The sequence below is a fragment of the Chiloscyllium plagiosum genome, chromosome 21 (assembly GCF_004010195.1).
Source record: "Chiloscyllium plagiosum isolate BGI_BamShark_2017 chromosome 21, ASM401019v2, whole genome shotgun sequence".
Classification (NCBI taxonomy): domain Eukaryota; kingdom Metazoa; phylum Chordata; class Chondrichthyes; order Orectolobiformes; family Hemiscylliidae; genus Chiloscyllium; species Chiloscyllium plagiosum.
In genome coordinates, this window is record NC_057730.1 from 16,744,847 (window position 1) to 16,768,676 (window position 23,830).

At 39.6% G+C, this 23,830-nt stretch overlaps 1 protein-coding gene across 2 annotated transcripts in view; it reads right to left on the bottom strand.

Moving 5' to 3' along the window:
• LOC122560575 (dynein axonemal assembly factor 5-like) overlaps positions 1-23,830 on the bottom strand; it is a 114,993-nt gene that overhangs the window by 50,246 nt on the left and 40,917 nt on the right. For both annotated transcript variants that reach the window (XM_043711344.1, XM_043711346.1), the window contains exon 5: positions 5,123-5,355. In XM_043711344.1, the coding sequence (XP_043567279.1) occupies positions 5,123-5,355 (233 nt within the window). The remainder of the gene's footprint in view (positions 1-5,122; positions 5,356-23,830) is intronic.

Below are 23,830 nucleotides of genomic sequence, written 5' to 3' on the forward strand. Positions count from 1 at the left end.
TTTGGAGGATCAAATTTAGGTGTGCATTACACTGTAAATGGCAGAACCCTGAGGAACATTGACTTCCAGATGGATCTGGGCATGCAGGTCCACAGCTCGCTAAGGTGATTAAGAAGGCAAATGGCATGCTTGCCTTCATTGGCTGGGGTATGGAGTCGAGAGTTGGCAAACCATGTTGCAGCGGTATGAAACTCTTGTCCAGTTGCACCTGAAGTACTGTATGCAATATTGGTCACCACACTATCAGAAGGATGTGGAAGCTTTGGAAAGAGTGCTGAGAAGGTTCACCAGGATGTTGCCTGGTCTTCAGAGCATTGGCTATGAGCAAAGGTTAAAAAGATTAGGATTGTTTTCACTGGAAAGACTGTGACTGATAGAGGTCTACAAAATTATGAGAGACATAGGTAGTGTAGATAGTCAGAGGCTTTTTCCCAGGGTTGAAATTTCAATTACAAGGGGGCATAGGTTCAAGGTGAGAGGAAGAAAGTTTAAGGGAGATGTGCAAGAGAAGTTTTTCATGTAGACAGTGGTAGAAGCCTGGAACGCACTACCAGAAAAGGCTTTGGAAGCAGATAGGTTGGTGACATTTAAGAGGCATCTGGATGGTTACATGAATTGGGAGGAAAATGAGGGATATGGGCCAAATAAGGGCAGAAGATTTGATTTTTTTTTTAGTTTAGTAAGGACATGATGATCGGCACAGGCTTGGAAGGCCAAAGGGTCTGTTCTTCTATCATATTTCTCTTTTGTTCCTTCGATAGCAGCCACTTTTGGAATATCACATACAATTCTGGTCGGCCTTCTATAGGAAGGATGTTGTTAAACTTAAGAGATTGCAGAAAAGATTTACAAGAACGTTGCCAGGACTGGAGAGTTTGAATTGTACGGAGAGGCTGAATAGACTGGGGCTTTATTCCTGGAGTGTCACAGGCTTAGGGATGACCTTACAAAGGTTTATAAAATCATGAGGGGTATGGATAGGGTGGTGAATAGTCAAGGGTGGGGATCAAAACCAGACAGCATAGGTTTAAGGTGAAAGGGGGAAAAGATTTCTAAAGGACCATCACATAAAGGATTGTGCATATATGGTACGAGATGCCAGACGAAGTGATGGAGGTAGGTACAATTACAATATATAAAAGACACCTGGATGGGTACTTGAATAGGAAGGGTTGAGGGGGATATGGGCCAAATGCTGGTAAATGGGACGAGGTAAGATTGAGCGATCTGGTTGGCACAGGTTGGACTGAAGGGTCTGCTTCCGTGCTATATGACGATGACTTTATTCACAACTCCTCAAATACTGATGATGTCCTTGTTCGAATGCAGCAAGACCTGGACAATATCCAACTTGTGCTATCAAGTGACAAATAACAATTACATCATACAACTGCTAGCTAATGGCCATCTCCAACAAGATAGAACTCAATTACTACCCTTGACATTCAGCATCATTACCATTGCTCAATCCTCCACTATCAATATTCCATGGGGTTACATACGCTCAGGAGCAGCAGTGTATACCATTTACAATATGCACTGCAGCAATTCAAAACTTATGAACACTGTTATGGACCAGACCCCCTCCAAATATTTTAAGAAAGTAGCTTATTTTCTTAATTTAAAGTTAGATGTGAAGTGTCGTGTGCCAGATGCACTGCGACTGGTCAAACTACTTGACGTTAAGCAAAACACAGGTAATTTAAACACTATAGTTACAATACAAACAAAAGAGGAACTTAGAATAACTGAATTTTTGGGGAAAAAAAACCCAACTGAAAATAGCAACGGGACCTATTACAAATTAATCGTAACATTCCATGAAAACACCCCTTGGCAAGAAGGCAAATTCTGACACAGATTATTACGTGCATTTCTCAAATCCAGGAGGAAGAAAAATCAAGAGAAATTTCAGAGCAAGTAGCAGCTCGGAATCATTCGCTAAAGCTTCCAACTCTTTGGAGACCCCAATAGCTACTGTTGTTATTGAAAAAAAACAAAATCCAAAAATCTGGATGTGAGAGAGCTGGCCACATGCATTCAGGCTGCTTCCATTGTTCCAACTTTAAAAAAAAAACTAAGGCCTCATAAGTTGTTTATTAAGTCAGTGGCCAGTTTGTCACCTCTGCCTTACAACCTCTCTTTAAAAAATAAAAAAGGATAATAACCTCTTAAGTGACAGTATCATTACAAAACTACCATCTAGAAGGATGAGGGCAGCACATACATGGGAACACCACCATCTGCAAGTTCCCCTCCAAAGACTTCACTATCTTGACTTGGAAATATGTAGTCCTTCTTTCACGGTCGCTGGATCAAGATCCTGGAACTCTTTCCCCAACAGCACTATGGGGCTATCTACTCAAAATGGACTTCAGGAGTTATAGAAGGCAGCCTTACCATGTTCTGAAAGACAACTAGTGATGGACAATAAATGGTGGATCAGCCAGCATGCCCACATCTCATGAATGAATTTAAAAATATCCTATTTATCTTTAATATTTCATAAAAATTAGATTACAAATTGATAACAGTATATAATGCAAGATGTTAGGAGTAGTAGACTGCAGTCCAAAAACACATCTACATAGTTAATCAACTATTGTTAATTGTCGAGGCTGGTGACAGCAGTGTAGAATTTCCTCTATTTTGCTTTGAGAAGGCCAAAAAAAAATCAATTTCACCCAAGAAATAAATAAAAATTTATTTCTAATATGGTCATCACTCCTTCAAATCAAAACATCTTTTCCAGTGTGTGTACAGACGTTAAATTGCATTTGTGATTCACAGTGAATTGCACAATTCTCAAAAATATAAAAAAGTTACCCTTAAGGAGATGAAAGCCACAGTTACTTATGTTCCAAAAAAAACAAACAATATTTTGCTGCTTTAAAAATTAAAACAGAACAAAACCTTTAATCAATCTAACTACCTATTCAACATCTGTTGTGTTATTCAAAATGGCCAGCACAGAAAAGAGATGCTACTCCTTCAAGTGAAATTATTTTGAATGTGTGAACATAGTTCCTTCCCATTTCTTTGTAACAATATTCAAATAAGTTTTGAACAGCCCTACCTCTGTTAATGCATCTAATTTGAAACCGTAGCAATGTGAGAATAAATGCCCCTTAAAATGAAGCATTTAGCAAAAAAAAAACTTTTCAATAACACGCTTTAAGTCCTTGCAAAAAAGCTTAACCAATGAATTTAGGTGGGTTCATCCCCTTGAAAACTACCGGAAAAACCAAATTTACAATAACAGAGAAGTACGAACAATATAATGCAGATTAGTTCAGCAGGTAACAGATTGCAAACATGGCAATGCAAAACGGTCTGCGTGTGTAAAAAAAAAGACATCAAATTAAAGGCCTGTCATGAATGAGGTTACAATGATTCCCTCTTTATGTCAGAAGCATTTCTATACAAAAACCTTTCCTGGTTAAATTTGAAGAATTATCCTCCTCTGTTGCTCGAGCAATAACAAGTTGGAAATGAACCAGGCATTTGATGTGACATCGTCTTTGTGATTGGAGCTATAGGCAGAGGCTGAAAAGGCTGGGGCTGTTTTCCCGGAGCGCCAGAGGCTGTGGGGTGACCTTATAGAGGTTTACAAAATTGTGAGGGGCATGGATAGGATAAATAGACAAAGTCTTTTCCCTGGGGTGGGGAAGTCCAGAACTAGAGGGCATAGGTATAGGGTGAGAGGAGAAAGATATAAAAGAGACCTAAGGAGCAACTTTTCACAAAGGGTGGTGTGTGTATGGAATGAGCTGCCAGTGGAAATGGTGGACGCTGGTATACAATTGCAACATTAAAAGGCAGTGGATGGGTATATGAACAGGAAGGGCTTAGAGGGATATGGACCGGGTGCTGGCAGATGGGACTAGATTGGGTTGGGATATCTGGTTGGCATGGATGTGTTGGATCGAAGGGTCTGTTGCAGTGCTGTACATCTCTATGACTCTATTTTCTTGTGATTGGGAAACTGCTCTTGGAAAACAAAATGTTTACATCTGGTACCACTTATGGCTACTGGGTTAGACTAGCATTTATTACCAACATTGATTACTTTTAAAAAGACCAGTAGAAGCATTTTAAAATGTAGTGTCAAATTAAAGCTTGACAGTTACTGGATATCGTGTTTGTTTGTCATCCTAGAGAAAACAAACTCTGCAGTACTAAAAGTTACCCTTTAAGAAGGCAGAAAACATTAAGTTGCAAATGCTAATAAAAGACAACAGTTTTCAAAATAAAAGGAACAGTCAAACATAAATTGCAGATTGTTCAGCAATTAAATTGTCATGTTAATGCCTCAACTGATATCATACAGTGAAAACAAGGTTTGAGAACTGTACCCATGATTTTCTTTGTTCTACCGTTGGCAGTTATGCTCTTGGCTCTGAGCTGTGGAATTCCATTCCTAAACTTTTCCACCTCTTAAATTATGACACACTTCAAAACTTGATTCAATGCCAAATTTTGTTAAAAACATTTTCCTCTGAGACACTGTATGTAAGATATTTTCAAGGTACTCTTGTTGATTAGTTCAACTGGCTGGATTGCTGATTTGTGATGCAGAGTGTTACCAACAGCATGGGTCCAATTCCCACACCAGCTTCAAGTCACCATGAAGGTCCTGCTTTCTCAACCTCACCCCTCAACTGAGGTGTCATGATCCTCAGGTTAAAGTCACCACCAATTGTCTCTCTCTCTAATGAGAGAAAGCAATCCTATGGTCCAATGGGACTATGACAACTTTACCTTTATGCTGATTAATTATATAGAATAATATACCCACAGGCGGCTTAACCACATTAAACTTGCACTGACTGTTTCAAAACAATAACTCATTTCATCCCAATATCCACCTCTTTCTTTTACCATGTACATGCTTTATTTTCTTCAAAATATTTGTCCAATTTTCCATTAAAAGCCTTTAATTGAATGTATATCCATAATCCTCTCAAGCAGTGCATCAGAAGACCTAACCATTGATGTAAAACTGTTTTCCCTCCTACCCCATCTAATCATGTTAATCATGTTGCTATTCATGTTAAATCTATGATATAAATATTAGTGAAATATTGTTCATATAGGAAAGCAAAAGACAACAGCTACATACGTTCTGAACCACAAGCGTCTCTTCATCAGAACATGATCGATACATGGTACTCAGGAGCAGCTCCATGTGCTGTGTGAGGTGATCTTCAGCATGGAGCAGCAACACAATCAGAAGCTGTGATGCTTTAACACGTGTTGCAGGAACCCAATCAGTCATGTCGCGACTAACGGCCGGCAAAATTTTGGACAAGTTCCGAAACACCAGTTCTCGGCATCCAAGACAAGGTCGTTCCGCTAAAAACAAAGAACAAAAGTCCAGTCTAAGTGACACCATTAGGATACAAACTGCAGGGGTCAAATAATGGTCAACTTTTATACATAAAGCATGGATGCATTTGTGTCCTAAAATGACAATAATAGTTCCCCTTTCTAACTAAGGCAAGAAATCAATGCAATATAATTGGCAGACCTGAGGTTTTCATTAGGGAGCTGCAGAAATTAACAAATACAACAGTGATACACTCCACAGTATCCCACAGTTTTGGAGTAGCACTGTGCAGAGTTCAACATAAGCTATTGAACAGAAGCCCTGACTGCCTCAAGTTTATGAAAAAGACACTATTTAAAGAGACGCATTATTTCCACATGCCCGAGCCAACACGGGTCTATCAACCAACATTACTAAAGCAAATTATTTCATTGCTGTTTGAAAGGTATTGCTGCATATCATTTGGTTGCCACGTTTCCTACATTGCATTAGTTCTACTCGGCTGTTGAGAACATTGTGGGAAAGGGTCGGTATGGGGGCTGTGGTAGGTGCTAAAGTTACCGCATATAAAGGCAAATTAATTTTAAAATCTAACTGTTTGGGCATGTGATGACACACCTCAGCGGTCATTGTATCTCAAAGTGAAACTTGAACCTGAACCTTCCGGCAGAGATACAGACCCGATCATTGCAATACAAGATCTGCCAAATAGAAGTTTCTTTATTGCAATAAATGAATTTACAATCAAAAGCTTCAGAGCACACACCTGGATTAAATATACTTGATTAATTTCAGATGCATACCAACCCTGCAATTTTTTGAGGTTTAGAATTGTGGAGCACATGCACCCACAAACCCAATAATGGGTTTTAACTTCATATCCTTCGATGACAAATAACAGACTACAGCACTCAGACAGGGCAGGATCTTCTGTTTAATGTTTTGCGGCTCTATAATTATAAGTTACATCAACACAATGAAAGCTTTCCTAGCACCATTCATGGCTTTAATACACAGACAAATTCACATCAATACTCAATTCACTAAATTCCAACCACACCATTACTGTTTACTGACCTCCTGTTATTTAGGGGCAATTCATTACAAGGCCATCTGTAATACTGTCCCTTTTTCCCGAACAAATAAGTTAACAAAAAAATTCAATGGATACGTGACACACAAAAGACATAAAGGCTGATACAAAGGTTGACCAATTACAAGTAAAACTGTGGTATGATTTTCAGTGAGCCAGAAACGTATAGTCCTTTTACACCACGTGCAACAATCATTGAAATGCAATTTAATATTTTCTTCACGATGAAAAGTTTCAAAGTATCCCAGTTGTTAAACACTAGGAGGCAGCAATTCCTGCAGCAAATAAAATGAGAACAGAAATACTTTTGAAAACTTGAGTAAAAAGTTCATTCAGATCCTCGAGCCTCTTCCACCATTTGATGAAATCATGACTGATCTGTATTTCAACCCCAGCTACCTGAATTGCCTCCAAAATCATTTATCCTCTGACCTTGCAAAAATATCCAATTTATAATCAAGGTAGCATCTACTGATTTTTCCTTTGAGTATATTCCACACTTCCATTATCCTTTAATTAGGTGTCTCCTAATCGCTCACCCGAATACACTAGATTTAAAATCCCATCAAATCTTCACTCAAAGTTGTGGCAGTGTTCTTGAAAATCTTAACGTTAAGTGCAATGATTAAAACTGGAGTTAGGTTCTGTACAACCTGCCTTAGCTGAAACAAAAGCATTACAATTTTTTACTTGTACCCTGCATGTTCAAATATTATACTTTAAATGGTAAAATTCCTACATGATTAAATAAACTAAGTTAAAACAAATATTAAAATATTGTATGCAAGTATAACCTTCTGTGTATAATATCTCCGGTAATATATCCTGAGAGTGGAGCATAAGGCATTGCTTCCTAAGATCTGCACTGGAAGGCCTTTGCTCAACAGGTTCCAGGCTGCCTGCTGAGGTCATTGTTCATTACTGGTCGTGTCACAGACATTGCCTAGTGGTGTCTTTTTGGGGGATTGTGGCATCTCTCCCTGTTGAATGCCACCACTTCTGGAGTGTGCTTGGGCCCCATTCAAAGGGGCTATTCCTTTTGGCTGGTGGTAGGGCTTTGCCAGTCAGTCATTCTCCTCATTGCTTTGCTGTGGATGGGCTTGGTGCCATTTTCTTCCTCTCTTTCTGGCATGGACGCTGGAATGCCTGACTCCTGTGGCAGGTCATGTTTCACAGCCATTAGGATAGATAGCATTGTCAAATAGACCACTGGATTTTGTCTAGTCTCACGGATGGTTGAAGTGGGATGGCCACTCTCATCCAGAATGGAGTACAGTAGCTCCCCTTCTTTATTCACTGGCTTTGGATGTTGCGACCCAGCAGTTCTGGCCATTATCAGAAGGCTGGGTTAGGGGAATGGTCTACTCTGGTCTGTTCAGGTGGATTCAGGCAACAGTGACAGTCTTTGGGGTGGGATCATGGCATCATGCTACTGGTGCCAACTGCAGCATGGTTGGTGATTAGTGGCAGGTTGACCAGCAGTGTGGCATGGTCGCAAGTCACAAGACCAGGCACTGATAGCAGCCTCAAGTCAGACAGCTTGTGCCAAAGTGTCACCAATCAGGTCAGATACCATAAATGACATTTAAATAAATTTTACAATGCTGAACAAGTTTTCAGGCCAAAATAACAATGACTTTAGAAAATTAAACAACACTATACAGGGCATGTTAAATGAAGACTGCCTGTATTCTTCCTTGCACAAGTCAAAAAGTTTAGATTAGATTACTTACAGTGTGGAAACTGGCCCTTCGGTCCAACAAGTCCACACCAACCCACTGAAGCGTAACCCACCCAGACCCATTCCCTACATTTACCCCTTCACCTAACACTACAGGCAATTTAGCATGGCCAATTCGCCTAACCTGCACATTTTTTGGATTGTGGGAGGAAACTGGAGCACCCGGAAGAAACCCACGCAGACACGGGGAGAATGTGCAAACTCCACACAGTCAGTTGCCTGAGGCGGGAATTGAACCCGGGTCTCTAGCGCTGTGAGGCAACAGTGCTAACCACTGTGCCACCGTGCCGCCCACAAGTTCTCCTTAGCTATCCCAGCAATTCCAATCAATTGCTCACGTAAAATAGCAAAATCATTCAGAAATCACAATCAGTTTGTAAGTGATGAGGTCAATGATTTTCCAAGTTGCAATTATAATTGCTAATTACTAACAGTGTGCAAATCATTGAGCAAAGCTCTGAGGATGACCAAATAGCACCCCACAGATAATGTAAAATGGTCTACTGCAGCCTACTTCAATTCAGCAGTATAATCATTCGAGTCCAAGAATTTGTCAGCTGCAGCTCACTGGTGGCAGTCTTGCCTCAGAATCACAAAGTAGTAAGCTGAACTCCATTTCACAGGACGGAGTCAAAATCAAGGCCGACATTCCAGTCGAGCGGTCAGGAAGCATAGCAACGCCCAAAGCTTTCGCAGTTCACATTAAAATGATAAAACCCCTTTCACAGGACTTAAAATATCCCATAGCTATTTGGCATGAAGGCAGGGGATTTATACTTGGTGCCCCAGCCAATCTTTGTCACTTTATTGACATTACAAAAACAGATCTGACCATAGTAAGTTTTCCCAACATTACATAAGTGATTACACTCCAAAAAATATTCAAAGCATTGTAAAGTGCTTTCAGATGTCCTGAGTTGTGAAAGGCACTATATAAATGCACATTTTATTTTGTTTGTAGGAAACATATGATGACAAGCTGAGCTTCCAGCCTCACATCCACACCCAGACTGTCTAAATACTGCTCTGCAATATCATCAAACTTCACCTCTGTCTTGTCCTTCTCTGCTACTGATAGCCTTCATCATATCTTTGTTACCTCTCTACTTAACTATTTCCATGCACTTTGTACGGTTCCTATGTGCTACAATCCCATAAGCTCATCAAAAACATGGCTGACAGTTTCCTACGAAATGCCAAGTTCATTCATCATTTCTGTGCTCATTTGATCTACACGAGCTCCAGATCAAGCAACATCTTAATTTAAAAAATTTCCTCCTTATTGTTAAATTCTTCCACTTCTTCACCCCTGTATTTAACCACCACCTGCCCACAACCCTCCTAACATAGAGGTTCTCCAATTCTGGAATCTTAATCATTCCACTGTTGATGGCATTGCCTTCAATTGTGGAGACCCAAAGCTCTGGAATTTCCTAAAATTCTCTATTTCTTTCCTCCTTCAAAACCAATGATTTGAACAAGCTTTTTGTCACCTATCCAAACACCTCTTTCAGTGACTTGCATTAAAGTTTATTGTATAATGCTCCCCTGAAGTATTTTAGGTTGTTTTATTGTATTTACATTGTACCATTAATCTAAGCTGCTGTTGAAATTTAGTTCCAATTAAGTGCACAGACCATTCAGGATTCAAGATTTATTGATGGAATGCTGCAATTCAGAAACAATCTAAAAGATTATTTTAAAACTCCTCACAGTCCAGCCAGAACAAAAATCTGCATGTACAAAGAGGTAAAGTGATAAATTTCACCAGTGAGGAAATCGGATGGACTGGGGAGAGAGAAAGAGTTGGGCAGAAGAGATTGTCTTGTGAGAAACTAAACCTCAGTTTCTGTAGTATGCCGCCTGGCAGCTGGTTAGGGCAGCACAGCCAAAAAGTTAAGGACATCAATTTTTAATTGCAAATTGATACACAATGTTGGAAGATGTCTAAGACTGGGGAGACGTAATAAATGCTGACAACAAGAATGAGTATGGGAAAGAATGAAATTGGGGGGGGGGAAGAGAAGAGAGGTGGTTGGCGGTTGAGAAGAATTCTAACAAAAACAATTGTACTGTATAATTACACGCCAATAGATGGTAAAAGGTTGGGTAATAACCAGTGCTTGAAAGAAAAATATGGAGAGGCACACCTCTTTTGTCCTAAGGCAGGATTTTTAGATTCTGACCATTCTTTTAAACATTTTCTTCACTTCAGTCCATTTGTTTAGCCATTTGCCTCGCAGCTACCTGTTGTCAAAGACTGCACCTATTAATTGTCTGCACCTGTATCTCAAGGCGATAACTGCTGTGCTAGAGAAAAATCATTCCATTGCCTGGCTACAACTAAGGACTAGAGCTGACTTCACTTTTCCTCTGACCTTCTACAGCTGTCACTCTGATCAAAGAATGGGAAGGCTAGAGTGCCAGGTTCATTAACTTGAAAGCAGGCCACAGTGGTCAATGAAGAATTATTAAAAGCCAACAGGTGCCTCAAGGTTCAAAAAAATTCTTTCATTTGGAGAATAATGTAAAACTACTAGGTCACACACCTATATTCCTTGTTATTTATCGAACATTACATCCACACACAAAACCCATAGTTAAACTAGCATACCACATCCAAACGTACATTAAATATCAAGGGTAATTACAACATTCTTCACAACAAAACCTTCATCCTAATTGTGCCTCAAAAGAAAACAATTGTCAAAAAGTTGAATAAACTTAGATTTAGAAGATTTAAACATAACTTCTAGAGCAATTCATTAAAAGGACTGTAAACGCTATCAATTTAAAATAAAGATGTGAAAATATAACAGCTACCATTTTTGCCTGCTCTCAGGGAGTCATGTCACAGTTGATTCTAAAGATCTTACACAAAGCTGGAATCTATTGTTTGAATCTGCTTATTAACTAAAATTGTCCTGGAGAAATTGCTACAATATTCCAACATGGCAATGACATGTATTACAATAGAGCTGTCACTTGGAAGTTGACAACACAAAATGGTGGGGGCCAGGCAGTGCTGAGGGAGCAGAGAGGCTACAAACTTGTACAGACAAGGAAAGTGGGCAAAGAAATGGCAAATAGAATATAATGTCGGCAAATGGAATATAATTTAGGCAAATGTGAGCTACTGCATTTTGTATGGACTATTGTATGAAAAGTGTAGACTATTTTCTAATTGTGGACAGGTTTCAGAATTCTAAAACACAACGGAAGCCCGAAGTTCTAACTCAGGATTCTCTTAAGGTTGACATGCAGATGAATTTGGCAGTTAGGAAGTAATGTGAACATTCATTTTGAGATGGCGAAAATACAAGAGCGATGTTGAGGACAAGGCTCTGGTCAGACCACATTTGCAATATTGTGGGTAGTTTTGGGCCAAGATAGGATGTGCCAGTATGGAAGAGTTCCAGAGGAGGTTTACAAAAATGATCCTGGGGATGAAGGACTTCTCATATAAGGAGCAGCTGAGGACTCTGGGTTTGTGGCCATGGGAGTTTATAAGGATAAGTGGATCTTATTAAAACTTACAGAATACTGAGAGGCATAGATAGAGTGGATGTGGAGAGAATATTTCCGTACTGGGAGAGACTAGGACCCAAGGGCACAGCTTCAGAGTGAAGGGTCGACCCTTTAGAGCTGAGATGAGGTAGAACTTCTGCAGCTCTTAAGTGTGAATCGGTGAAACTCATTGCTGCAAAGGGTTGTGGATGCCAAGTTATTGAGGGCACTTAAGTCACAGCAAGATAGATTTTGATTAGTAAGGAGATATGGGATTAGAAGGCAGGAGAATGGGGTTGAGAAACACACCAACCATGATCGAATGGTCGAGCAGACTCAATGACCTGAATGGCCTAATTCTGCTCACCTCTTTATGGTCCCTCTATGCCATGGATTAATATTGTGAAATAAAAATACTTAACCAAATTTTCAAATTGGCCACAACATCTTCACTAATAAACACAATTATTGGTTTATGATCAAAACAAAATATTATTCAATAAAGATATCATTCAATAATATAGAATAATAAATATGTCTTCCTCAACAGATCCCTGAAACACGCATTGCTGCACACAGATGCACAAGCTTTTAAAGGAAAAAAATATTTTTTTTTTTGCAGAGGTTGTCTTTCTAAAAGAAAGACTTGGCCAATGGTGTCCGAAAGTCTGACTCTCTGATGTACTCACAGATGTGGTCAAGTCATTAACTTCACACAATTATCTCTTGGACTCTTTCACATACAACTTGCTCAGGACATACAACATGAGAATTTTGTCCATTCACTTCCTTCGAAAGAAAAAACACGTTTCATCCTGAACTCAACAGGAGGGTTTGATTTTCAGAAACATCAGAGATCAGCTGGGCATTCTTTCTTGGAGGCTTAGTGTTCCCCAGCTGAAAACCAAATAGCAGAGTACTCTTGATTCAGTCACTTTCAAACAGCTTAACCAGTAAAGTGATTTCTCAAAAAACTTATTTAAAAAGAACTCTCCAATTTCCAACATCGAATAATTGTTTTTTAAAAGTTAAAATTGCTCAATTCAAACTACAGGATAACTTGTTTCCTCCCCTACTCAGCAAAAATTCACTTTGAATGACTAGACTTACACTGAATAATAATTTACATAAGTAAGGTTTTGGTGCCCAAGCCAATACCAAAACATGGATCAATTATATATTGCTATTTATAATCAATATATATTAATCCTATTGGTGTCAATCTTGGGTTATTATGGTTTCTGAGTTAAGAACAATTTTGTTACGAGGAAGCATAAGACTTGAAATGCGGATTTACATAGAGTCATACAGCACAAAAGCCAATCCTTCAGTCCAACCAGTCTGTGCCAACCATAATTCCAAACTTGACTAGCCTCATCTACCACCATTTGGCCCATGTCTTTCCAATCCTTGCCTATTCATGTACTTAGTTAAATACCTTTTAAACATTCTAACTGTAGCCACATCTACCATTTCCTCTGGAAGTTAATTCCACACACAAACCACTCTTCACCCTATATGGGGTCCTTTAAGTATGACCCTTGTCAAGACATTCCCCATAATGCTAAGGAGTGAGATGCCCCTGTAGTTGTCGCAGTCTCTTCTGTTGTCTTTGCTTTTATATATTGAGTGATTTGTGTACATTTGTACCTCCTGCAGGATGTAACCCATTTTTCAGCAGAGAAAAAGAAATCATAAAGGTGCAGCAAGAGGTAACATTTTATGCTTGAGCAGCATGGATGGGTCTTCATCCTTGCAGAGTGTCTTTCTGCTTGCTAAATGATCTAAAAAAGCCTTTTGGAGCTCAACTGTGGAGGATTCTGCAGATTCATCAAGCAGATTCTTGGGGATATCTCATGTGGAAAGGTTGAGCAAGTTGAGCCAATATTCTTCTAACTTTGAACGAATGAGGTGGACCTAATTGAAATGCAAAAGATCCTGAAGGGTCTTGACAGGGTAGGAACCCAGAAAATGCTTTTCCTTTGTGGAGGAAAATAAAACTGAGGGCTGTCCCATTTTAGACTTTTATCAGCGGCATAAGCTACAGTAAAGCCTAAAGCACAGACTGAGATGTTCATCACATGGGGCTACAATTTAACTGATGTCACTGAACAGGTAATCTGGTTATTTGTATGCATGGGACGTTTCCGTATGCAATTGCTGTCTTTCTTAGTGACTGTTCTTTAAAAGTAATTAACTGGCTGTGAAGTGTTTGGGACAATCAAAGTCTGTGTATAGCATTATCTAGATGCAGATTCTTTCTTTTTCATGAATTTAAATAGAAATAAAGCAGATTTTTGTTTGAACTTCAAATGACAATATGCAGATGTGTTTATCATTTTTTACTATCATGCAGTCAATGGTTTTTTTCTTCTGCTGCCCCAGTCTCAGAGAAAATCCAGAGAAAAATATAAAATGCACCGGAAATCAGCAGCACGATCACTGCACTCTCATCAAAAACACAATAATTTTTAGAACTTGAAAATGTTCTTTTTTTCACAATTGCATTTAATTATATGTAACAGCATTCATCTTTATTAATTTACAGCAAATCTGCTTTGCCAAGATAGCTTACACATTGTTAAAGTTTGAAAAGTCTTTAAGCACTCAGAGTTAATTAATCTTCAAATATGCTCATGTAAACAAGAACTTAAGTTACCACACACAGCTGTGAAACAAATTCTCAGTTTACAATGCATCTCAAATGATCCCCAAGCCTCAAATATGAACAACTACATTGTAACTTCCCATCAGACTGGTTCTCTGGATGGATGCCTAATTCTTTAATTGCTCAATCAGTGTGGTTCTCATGCACTCCCTCAAACTAGCCAAATTTTGATACTCTAATAACTCAATATTCATAACATACTTCAACACATGTTGCAACCATACAGAGAACTTTGAAATTGATTAAAATGGCCTACAGAAAATGAGTGGATCTGGTCACCACTTCAAAGTTGAGAAAATAAATTAATTCAGTCAAATGTCTGCGGTCTCAGCCAATACTTTGCAACTTTCCAAAGAATTTGAAAAACATCTGGGTTATGAACATTACATACACACACCCTTAACTTATTTACTTTGAAAGCTATTTGCACATTGCAAAGCACTCTTCTGGAAATTAAATGATCAGTTTCCTCAGAAGTTCCATGCCTCAAGTTATTTTTCTGGGAAACTGATGCAAACCATTGCCAAAAAAAATCCATCTTCGTTGCACCAAAATATGTTACTCCATGCATGAGAAATCTTTAGCTACTGGTTTGTCAATTTCATTAATGGATCAATTTAAAGAGTCTGGGAAGAGTAGCATAAATAACAATATTTTCAATACTTGTTTTCAAACTAATGAGTAGAGGTTTACAAAAAAACATCTTTTCATTATGCTGGTGATGTGCTTCTACTGCAAAAATCAAAAACTTGAAGCAGTATGCAAGATTATATCAATAGGAGTGCAATCATCTGTATTCATCAGCTGTATTACACAATTGGTAGCGGAGTGCAGTTCATATTCAAGCCAGGACTTTTATGCTGCTTCTTTCTTGCTCAGATAGAATTACTATAATGCCATGTGCAGAGGTCCTTTCCTTACTGTAATATTTGGCACAGAATGATGGTGAGTATGTCTGTGTCTGAGCATCTGCGTGAAAATCTATGCTCTGCAAACGTTCAGCAAGTACAATTTAAGAGTGTTCTGGTATTCAATTGAACCTTACAAATTGGATTTGATGTAATACTGAATTTACATTCCAGGTTGGCTATTGTAATGATTCCACTGATGTTAATACAAGACGGGACATCGCAGAATGAAACATGGCTCATCAGATCCTGGCTTTGTTTCACTTTTAACCATGCAGGTCAGTTAATGAGCACATTGACAAGAGGCTGCGGGTGTACTTTTAACAAAAAATTATTCCCAACACAGCTGCTGTGATCTGAGAATGCACAGTTGCCCATGACATCATACCAGCGTAACACTAAAGCTTAAACTAGTTGTAAGATCTGGGAAACACAGGAACAATTATAAACAGACTGTGAATTTCTTTGGTAGGAGGGTCCTGATTTCAAGGAAAAGGAGGATGATTGATTGTCAGCTAACATCATGCTACACCTGAATGGAGACCAGACTAATTAACAGCCAGTAGAGGTGCTCATTTGCAAAGAAATTTACAGTCATAATTGTTGCTTTTTTTTCTGGATCTTGTAACTAGTTGAACATTTAATGTAAGAAATTGTTGTGGTCTGATTTGTTTCCTGTTTGGCAAGAATTGTAGCACAACAAACACAGTTGTATTTGCCTCAGTCACATGCAGCTCTCACCTTTTGCACTCTCAGATTGCAAAGCTCCACTCAGTTGTAGCATCGCCCATAAACACAGCCAAAATTAAAATGTTTATTAAACAAGAAACCCATAGGAAATACCACACTAGACAAAACAAAACATTGGGAGAATTTAATTAAAGATATCAGAGAAGGATTGAACTTCAAACTTGAATTTCTTCAAGTTCCTTGCTCAAACTCTGGTTGGTACTGCTGCAACCAGTTTCTTTCAACGAACCGCTGTCCATTCACTAAATGCTATTTAACTTTAGCAAGGATTTCTCCTTTAGATACCTTAAACAAACTGCAAACTAAACTCGTCATTATTTGAATTCTAGAATAACTGCACAAGTTCCCTCAACCTAGTGTCCATTGGTCCTTCCCTCTATACTGCACTCCACAACGACTGACTTGCTGGATTGTTCCACCTTTCTCTGTGTCACTGGAGCCCTACCAATAGGCAGCACAGTTTTTCCTCTACATTTTCTTTTAAAAAAAGCATTGAACTGTTCACCGCAAAGATTTAAAACCTTGTTAAAGTACACATAAACAACACAGACCTCCAGGTTTCTTGGCACCTGATTCCCAAGATCACAAATTAAGTGGTCTTTGTAACCTGGAGTACAAAGTAGGAATAACTCAACTTAAGTGAACTAACTGCACAAATGTATCCTTGAGAAACATGTAGGCAGATTGCTAACATCCGCAGCACATGAATAAGTCAGTTCAATCAGAACCACTGAACCAGAAATTGACAAGCTAGTCGGTGCAAGCCTGCTTCTAGTATCATTAACTACCTCTGCCAAATGAAAAGTTCCTTCATTTAAAGCGAAGCATATTTTTTGCTATTATTGGAAGTTGAGAATATATAAAAACAGAAATTTTAATTCTTCAGCAGGTGGAATGGCTCTCTCTATACGCCTGTTTCTCAACTTTGCTGTCCACTCTGAAAACTTTTAAGTTGTTATTCATGTGTGTGTGAGAACAATGACTATCTTGTAGGTGGGAGCTATCAGTGACAGCACAGACAGACACATCTGTTCAGTTAATTACAAATAAAGCCAACAGCAATGTTATACTATTGCTGTTAACACTTCATACACAGCCTAACATGCAAGGTTTTACAGCAAACATAGTAATGTTGATACATTGCTAATATATATTAATCTGGTATTGAAGTGATTAATTGGATTGAATGATCGATTAGATTGGAAGAGGTATGAATGAAGAAAAAAAAATTAACTCGAAGTTAAATGGCTAAAAAATTGCATACAGCTTTAATCAACAGCTTAAAAGACTAAAACTGCCAACTATTGTTAACGGTGTAGAGTGTAAAGCTATTACCCCACGCATGGCAGGAAAAGAAACTTTCTATCGTACGGGGGAGAACAATATCCTGTGTGAACTGGATGCAAGTTTTCTTTTAATTATTTGTACCAGTCAATCCTCAGTCCACTGCCTTGGTTATCCTAGAAAATATGTTCAGGCACAATCATAATTCAAGGTAAATAATCAAATCTGCAAAGGGCTACATGGCTCTTACCAGTTAGGTAGCCATTTGTGATTTGCACACAAATATCAGTCAATAATTAAATATTTAAAGCATGATGTGTATAAGCTTACTTTTGAGCAAACAACAGAAAGGATGAACGCCAGGCAATAAAACAAGACGAATGCAGCAACTGGGATGAGGAAATTGACAATAATGGATTTCCAAACTGGTGTACGAACAGAAATACAAATCTATGTTCAATAGAGGTTTATATTGCCTCTGATCTGATTAATCCAAATAGGGTATGAGTATAATACATGCCCTGTAGGTGAGGCAAAATAAAGTGGTATCAAGGTTCTGAAACATTTGTAGATGAAGTAAAGACATGCCAATCATTGATGATAGGTTGTCAACCCAGTGGGTTGAGTTGCTTGCCAACAAAATTCAACATGATTTAACCTTTTTGCTCTTCAAGTTTGTCTTCATGAGTTGTAACAGCAAATTCTTCTGCACATTCACTGACTTTTTTTGGGGTTTCCATTTCTCTAAACGTAGAAATCAGATTATAAATTAGCCAAGAGGCATTAGCAGAGACAAAATGACAATGGAAAAACATATTTTTGCACAAGAGAGGCAACCTCAAAGGGAACTTAATTAGCACAAAATTCTTTTTCCCAAATTCTTTTTTTCAGTAGAATCCTCATTAGAGGAAGGTAATAATTGCACTCTTAGCTAATGAAAGATTATTTGATGATACCTAGCTTGCTCACTCTAACTTCTAATATTCAGCATACATGGAACAAGAGATAACAACAAGGTATGTTCCAGGACCATTTCGGTAAAACCCCTATGATATTTCTAATAAGTAAGGCATGTGAAATTTGTAACACAAGACATTTTTAAACGGTCAGGTTAGGATTTGGTAAAAAAACAGTGAAAGGTTTGGATATCTTGGATGCCACAAAAGTATTGACTGGTAAAACTGCGTGGCTGAAACTTGGGAGATACTTCTAACGTTATCATAGTTAGGAGGCGAGGTGAGATAATTCTGGAACAAAAATTTCAAATGAGTGTGAATAATTTCATTTCTTAATATCACAAACAAAGTGTGACATGTGTATGCAATATATGCTCAGTACTTCTTAATGTCTTTGTTCATCGAAAAGCTTGCAATGTCCCAAATTAATTTTATTCCTTTAAAATGCAACAAAAGAATTAAAATCATTAAAGACCTCGTTCCAATGTGCTCCATAATCTATGAGGTACTTCTTTTGTGGAAAACAATTTTCCACCAAGACACTAAGTGAATTCCAGCACTATTTGTGGAATTTTACCTTGCGATCTACCAGTTATCCAAAACAAATGAGATAGTCTCTGAAAAAGAGAACCTCAGATAATGCACTGACAACAGGCTCTCAGTACTGTACAGATGTGCCAGCCTAAATTATTTATCAAGTTAATTGAATGGCCTGAACCTAGAACAAATGATTCGAAAACAGAGGCCAGAGATGAGTTTGTTTCTGATACTCGCTCAGAAAAATACACCCAAGTCACTTGTATTTACTTTAAAACAACTTTAAAACACCCACGATTAGCAATGGACAAGTTCATTACAGCTTGAAAGTTTGAATTAGTCACTCATGCACTTTGAAAATACACAAATTTCGAGATATGGGTCAGTGGTTAATTAAACAACATCCTCTTTGAGGATCACTACTATGTGGTGGTGGAGAGGCTTGTGCTTACCTCGGAATCCATGAACTAAGCAGTCAGGAACACAGCTCCTGGCAGGGTCACCCATGATGGTAAGGTCAAGGGAGAAGTTCCAGATCAAGCGTGATACAGGAGAACTTCAAAGGCGGAGCAGATGCAGAATGATAGCTGAACTTTAATTGGAGCATCATAACGGCTGCGAAGGTGAACAAAGGCTGCAACAGAGAAGGGCCGCCAGTCATCTTGGTCTCCATGCCAATGAGCTTCAGCCCCTATCTGCCAAGATCTGTGTGTGGCTGTCTGTGCACCAGCCTCTCCATATTAAGATGTCATGCACAGGCGTCCTCTCAAGAAGCACCAGATGTACTTACATCCCCAACAAAGTTCTATAGCAACCAGCTTGTGGCCAAGGAGACAGGATCATGATATATCTGTAAGATCCTAATCTCAAACTGACACATTAGATGTTGGGTATCAAATTCAGTCATCTTGCTCCTTGAAGAAGCAGACAGAGCATTTTGGCAGCTGCACCCTGTTTAGGATCTGCTCGGGGGAGGGGGAAGGGGCTGGGGCTGGAAGAGGTGCCCTTAAAATAGCTTGCCTCAAAACTGACTGGATTACTGCATCCGGCGGGATCACCCATGTGGTCAGAAATGAAGAATAATAAACTTTGAGGCCTGGAATCTAAGCACCTTGATGGACTGACCGAACTGTGACTGACCTGAGAAAAAAACTGCAATCATAGTCAGAGAACTAAGCAGATGCCAGATTTGCCTAGCTGCTCTTTCCAAAACCCGCACTGCAGACAAAGGTCAATAGAAGGAGATGGAATTCAGTTACACTTTCTTTTGGAAAGGGGCGGCTACTGATGAACCCAGAATTCACAATATTACATTCACAATCAGTTGCCTCTCTGAACTTCTTGTGGGGATCAACGATTGACTCACAACCAGGTGGCTATAGTTTTGAGCGCTTGTGCCCCAATATTTGATTCAGAAGAGCATGTAAAGGAGACTTTCTATGCCAACCTTGACACACTATTGTCAAACACCCCCAAAAAGAGGGAAAATAATTCTTCTTGAAGACTTCAATGCCAGGGTTGGTTGAGACCATAATCTTTGGAATGGCACCACACGAAGGGCCAGAATTGGCAACATCAACTCCAATGGAATTCTTCTACTCACAAAATGCAGTGAGTCAACTTCACCATCACAAACACTCCTCTGTCAGAAAAACAAATTCAAAGCACACGCGCTTGAAGTAATGGTATCTTTTTCATTATGTCATTGTTAGCTCCAGGGACCATCAGGCTGAGAATGTCAACAGGGCTATGATTGGCTCAGATGCCTGCAGGACTGATCACCACCTTTTCTGTTACACCATGTCCATCAGTCTACACAGGAAGAGGAGGGTTCAGAAGAAGCAGACCCAGCCAAGATTCAACATCAAAAGCCTGGGTAATGACACAGTAATTACGCAACATCTACTGGCCTCAGTTGCTAAAAACCTACCTATAGAATACCTGGAGAACAAAGGAGGACACTGGAGTCTGCTTAAATCAACCATTCTCAGTACCTGCAATGAAACCATCAGGCCTGGTTCAATGAGAATGACACAGAACTAGCAAAATGACATCAACTGCAAGGCCAAAAGGAAGGCCTCTGCCAAAGCTAAGGTTGATGCCCAGAACAGGAGAAAGGAGCTCAAAAACAAATGATGGACTGAGGAGGCCCTTGAAACTCTGCAGTTGGCAGGTGCCAGTAGCACAAGAGGCTGCTTCAGTGCCACCAAGGCAGTATAGATCCAAACCAGTATGGTCTAAAACTTCCTGTGCTTGAAAGAAACAAAAATTACTTATGGACGAGGTAATAGACACTCACTGGAGAAAGCATTTCCAAGAACTCCTTGTCCTTAATACCAATGTTAAATTGGAGATCAAACAAACCTCCCAGAGATCCATGCATGATGACGTTGGAGAACCACCCCGTGCGACTGAAGTACAAGATGCCATAAGGAGCTGAAGAAGCAACAAAGCAGCTAGTTCTGATGGAATTCCTGCAGAGATCCTAAAGGATGGTGTCCCACAGCTCCATGAAGACATACATGCTTGAAGATGTGGCTCAAAGAAGAACTCATCTCGGAGCTCAGGGGTGCACTGATTGTGACCACATTCAGAAAAGGTGACAAGGCCAACTGTGGGAATTAGAGAGGCATCTCCCTTTGTCAACCACCAACCAAGTACTTGACCATGTCCTTACCAATAGACTTGTGCCATTATCTGAGGAAATATTCCCTGAATTGCAGTGTGGCTTCTGACCATTCAGAGAAACAACAAACAAGACCATCACAGCATGTCAATTACAAGAAGAAATGCCAGGAACAGCAACAACTGCTTTTCATGGCCTTTATAGATGTAACTAAGGCCTTTGACACAGTTCACCATCAGGTTCTCTGGTGGATCCTGTCACGAAGTGGCTGCTCTGGTAAGTTCATCAGGATGCTGAGGCTGTTTCATAATGACATATCTACGCCAGTGCTTTGCAATTGCTGACTGGAGTGAAGATGGGGTGGGGTCAATCAGGGCTACATCATCACACCAAATCTGTTCACCATTTTCATTGCCGCCATCCACAATCTCGCTGGCAAAAACCGGTCCACGAAAATTCAAACCACTTACTGTATGGATGGCAGGCTGTTTAACCTTAAAAGGTTCAAGGGAAAGGTCTCCAGTGGCTCCATGCTGAATCATCAATATGCAGACAACGACATTACTGCAGCACACTCTTCAAAGGATCTGCAGTGCATGTTGGATGGCTTTCTCAAGGGGATAGAAGTTCCTAGACCTTACCCTTAAAATTAAAAAGACTTGAGTACTCCATCAACCACCACCCAACAGTCCTTACTTCCCTCCGACAATAAGGATCAACAACTATTTCCTTGAAAATGTGGATTACTTTCCATACCTCGGCAGCCTTTTCTCCTTCAAGGCCAGCGTCAATGCAGAAATACAACACCATCTGACCTGTGTCAGTGGAGCCTGTGCCCGATTCAAAAGAAGGGTATTTGAAGACAATAACCTGCAGGCCTGGACTAAACTTCTGGTCTACAAAGCCATTGTCCTTCCCAAATTGCTATGTGGAGCTGAAACGTGCACTACATTCAGCAGACACCTTAATGCACTGGAACAACATTACCTGAGATCCCTGTGAAAAATCCTGCAATCACCTGGGAAGACAAGCGACGAACACCAGCATCTTGGACGAGGCCAACATAGCTAGCAGCACTACCAGCATAATTCAACAACAACTGCGATGGAGTGGCCATGTCATCCAACTGTGTAACTCATGCCTCCCAAAACAGATGACGTACTCCTTGCTGAAGGAAAATCAGCATGCCCCTGATCACCAAAAGAAACACTTCAGTAATAACATTTGGATCAACCAAAACAAAGTCCATACCAACATCAAACACTAGGAGGACATGGCTACAAATCAGAATCACTTGAGAACATTATCCCACATGGAACCAAATGCCACAAAAACAATCTCCACCATAACACTGAATAGAAGCAACTCTCGTACAAGGAGGTATAGAACATCAAGGGGGCCCATCCACCAATACCCAAACTGCAACAGAATCTGTGGATCCCGGATTGGCCTCTTCAGCCACGTGAACACCACATGGAGGACAATCATACTCAACCCAAGTGACTGCTGACAATAATAAAAAACAATATATTCACCTCTGGGACTTAAGTACAAATCTGGCCCAACATGTTAAGATGAAAGATTCCATTGTCCAGTTGGTAAAAACTTCCCAAGTGAAATAACGGAGGTCAATTTTTAAACCAGTTCTTACTCATCAGGGATCTACAGCATAAATCTGATCCTAATTCAATAATTTTGCTCAAAGGGGTCATAAGGGAACATCTGATGTTCACACTTGATTCCTGAACTAACTTCATTCCCCGCAAAGCCGTACTTGGCTTTGAAAAGCTGAAAAAAAATAACAAATGGTACCCCATCAGCTTTCAATTCAGGAAGTCACAAGCACTTGCATATATACGTTTTTTTGTGTGCACATCTTGTAGCTCTGTAGATGGCACCCCAGCTACTCAATCAGAACCTCTACAGTTCAAGTCCAACTCCAGAATGTGGTCATGGAAGGAACACTCATGGCTCGATTCAAACAGACTGATGAGAGGCCTGCTAATCTTCAAACGCGTGTCTATTATTTCTTTAAAGGGATCAAATTGCCGATGACAACACAAAACAAACCTTTTTGTTCTATAATACAGATTAAATTCTGCTTACACCTGAAGAGTAACAGAATAACAAGCCAACACAAAATGGCACTTTACTTGTTATTTAGATTAGATTAGATTCCCTACAGAATGGAAATAAGCCCTTCGGCCCAACAAGTCCACACCAACCTCCAAAAAGTAACTCACCCAGACCCATTCCCCAACCCTACATTTACCTCTGACTATTGCACCTAACATTATGGGCAATTTAGCATGGCCAATTCACCTGACCTGCACATCTTTGGATTGTGGGAGGAAGCCGGTGCGCCCAGAGCAAACCCACGCAGACGTGGGAAGAATGTGCAAACTCCACACAGTTGCCGGAGGCTGGAATC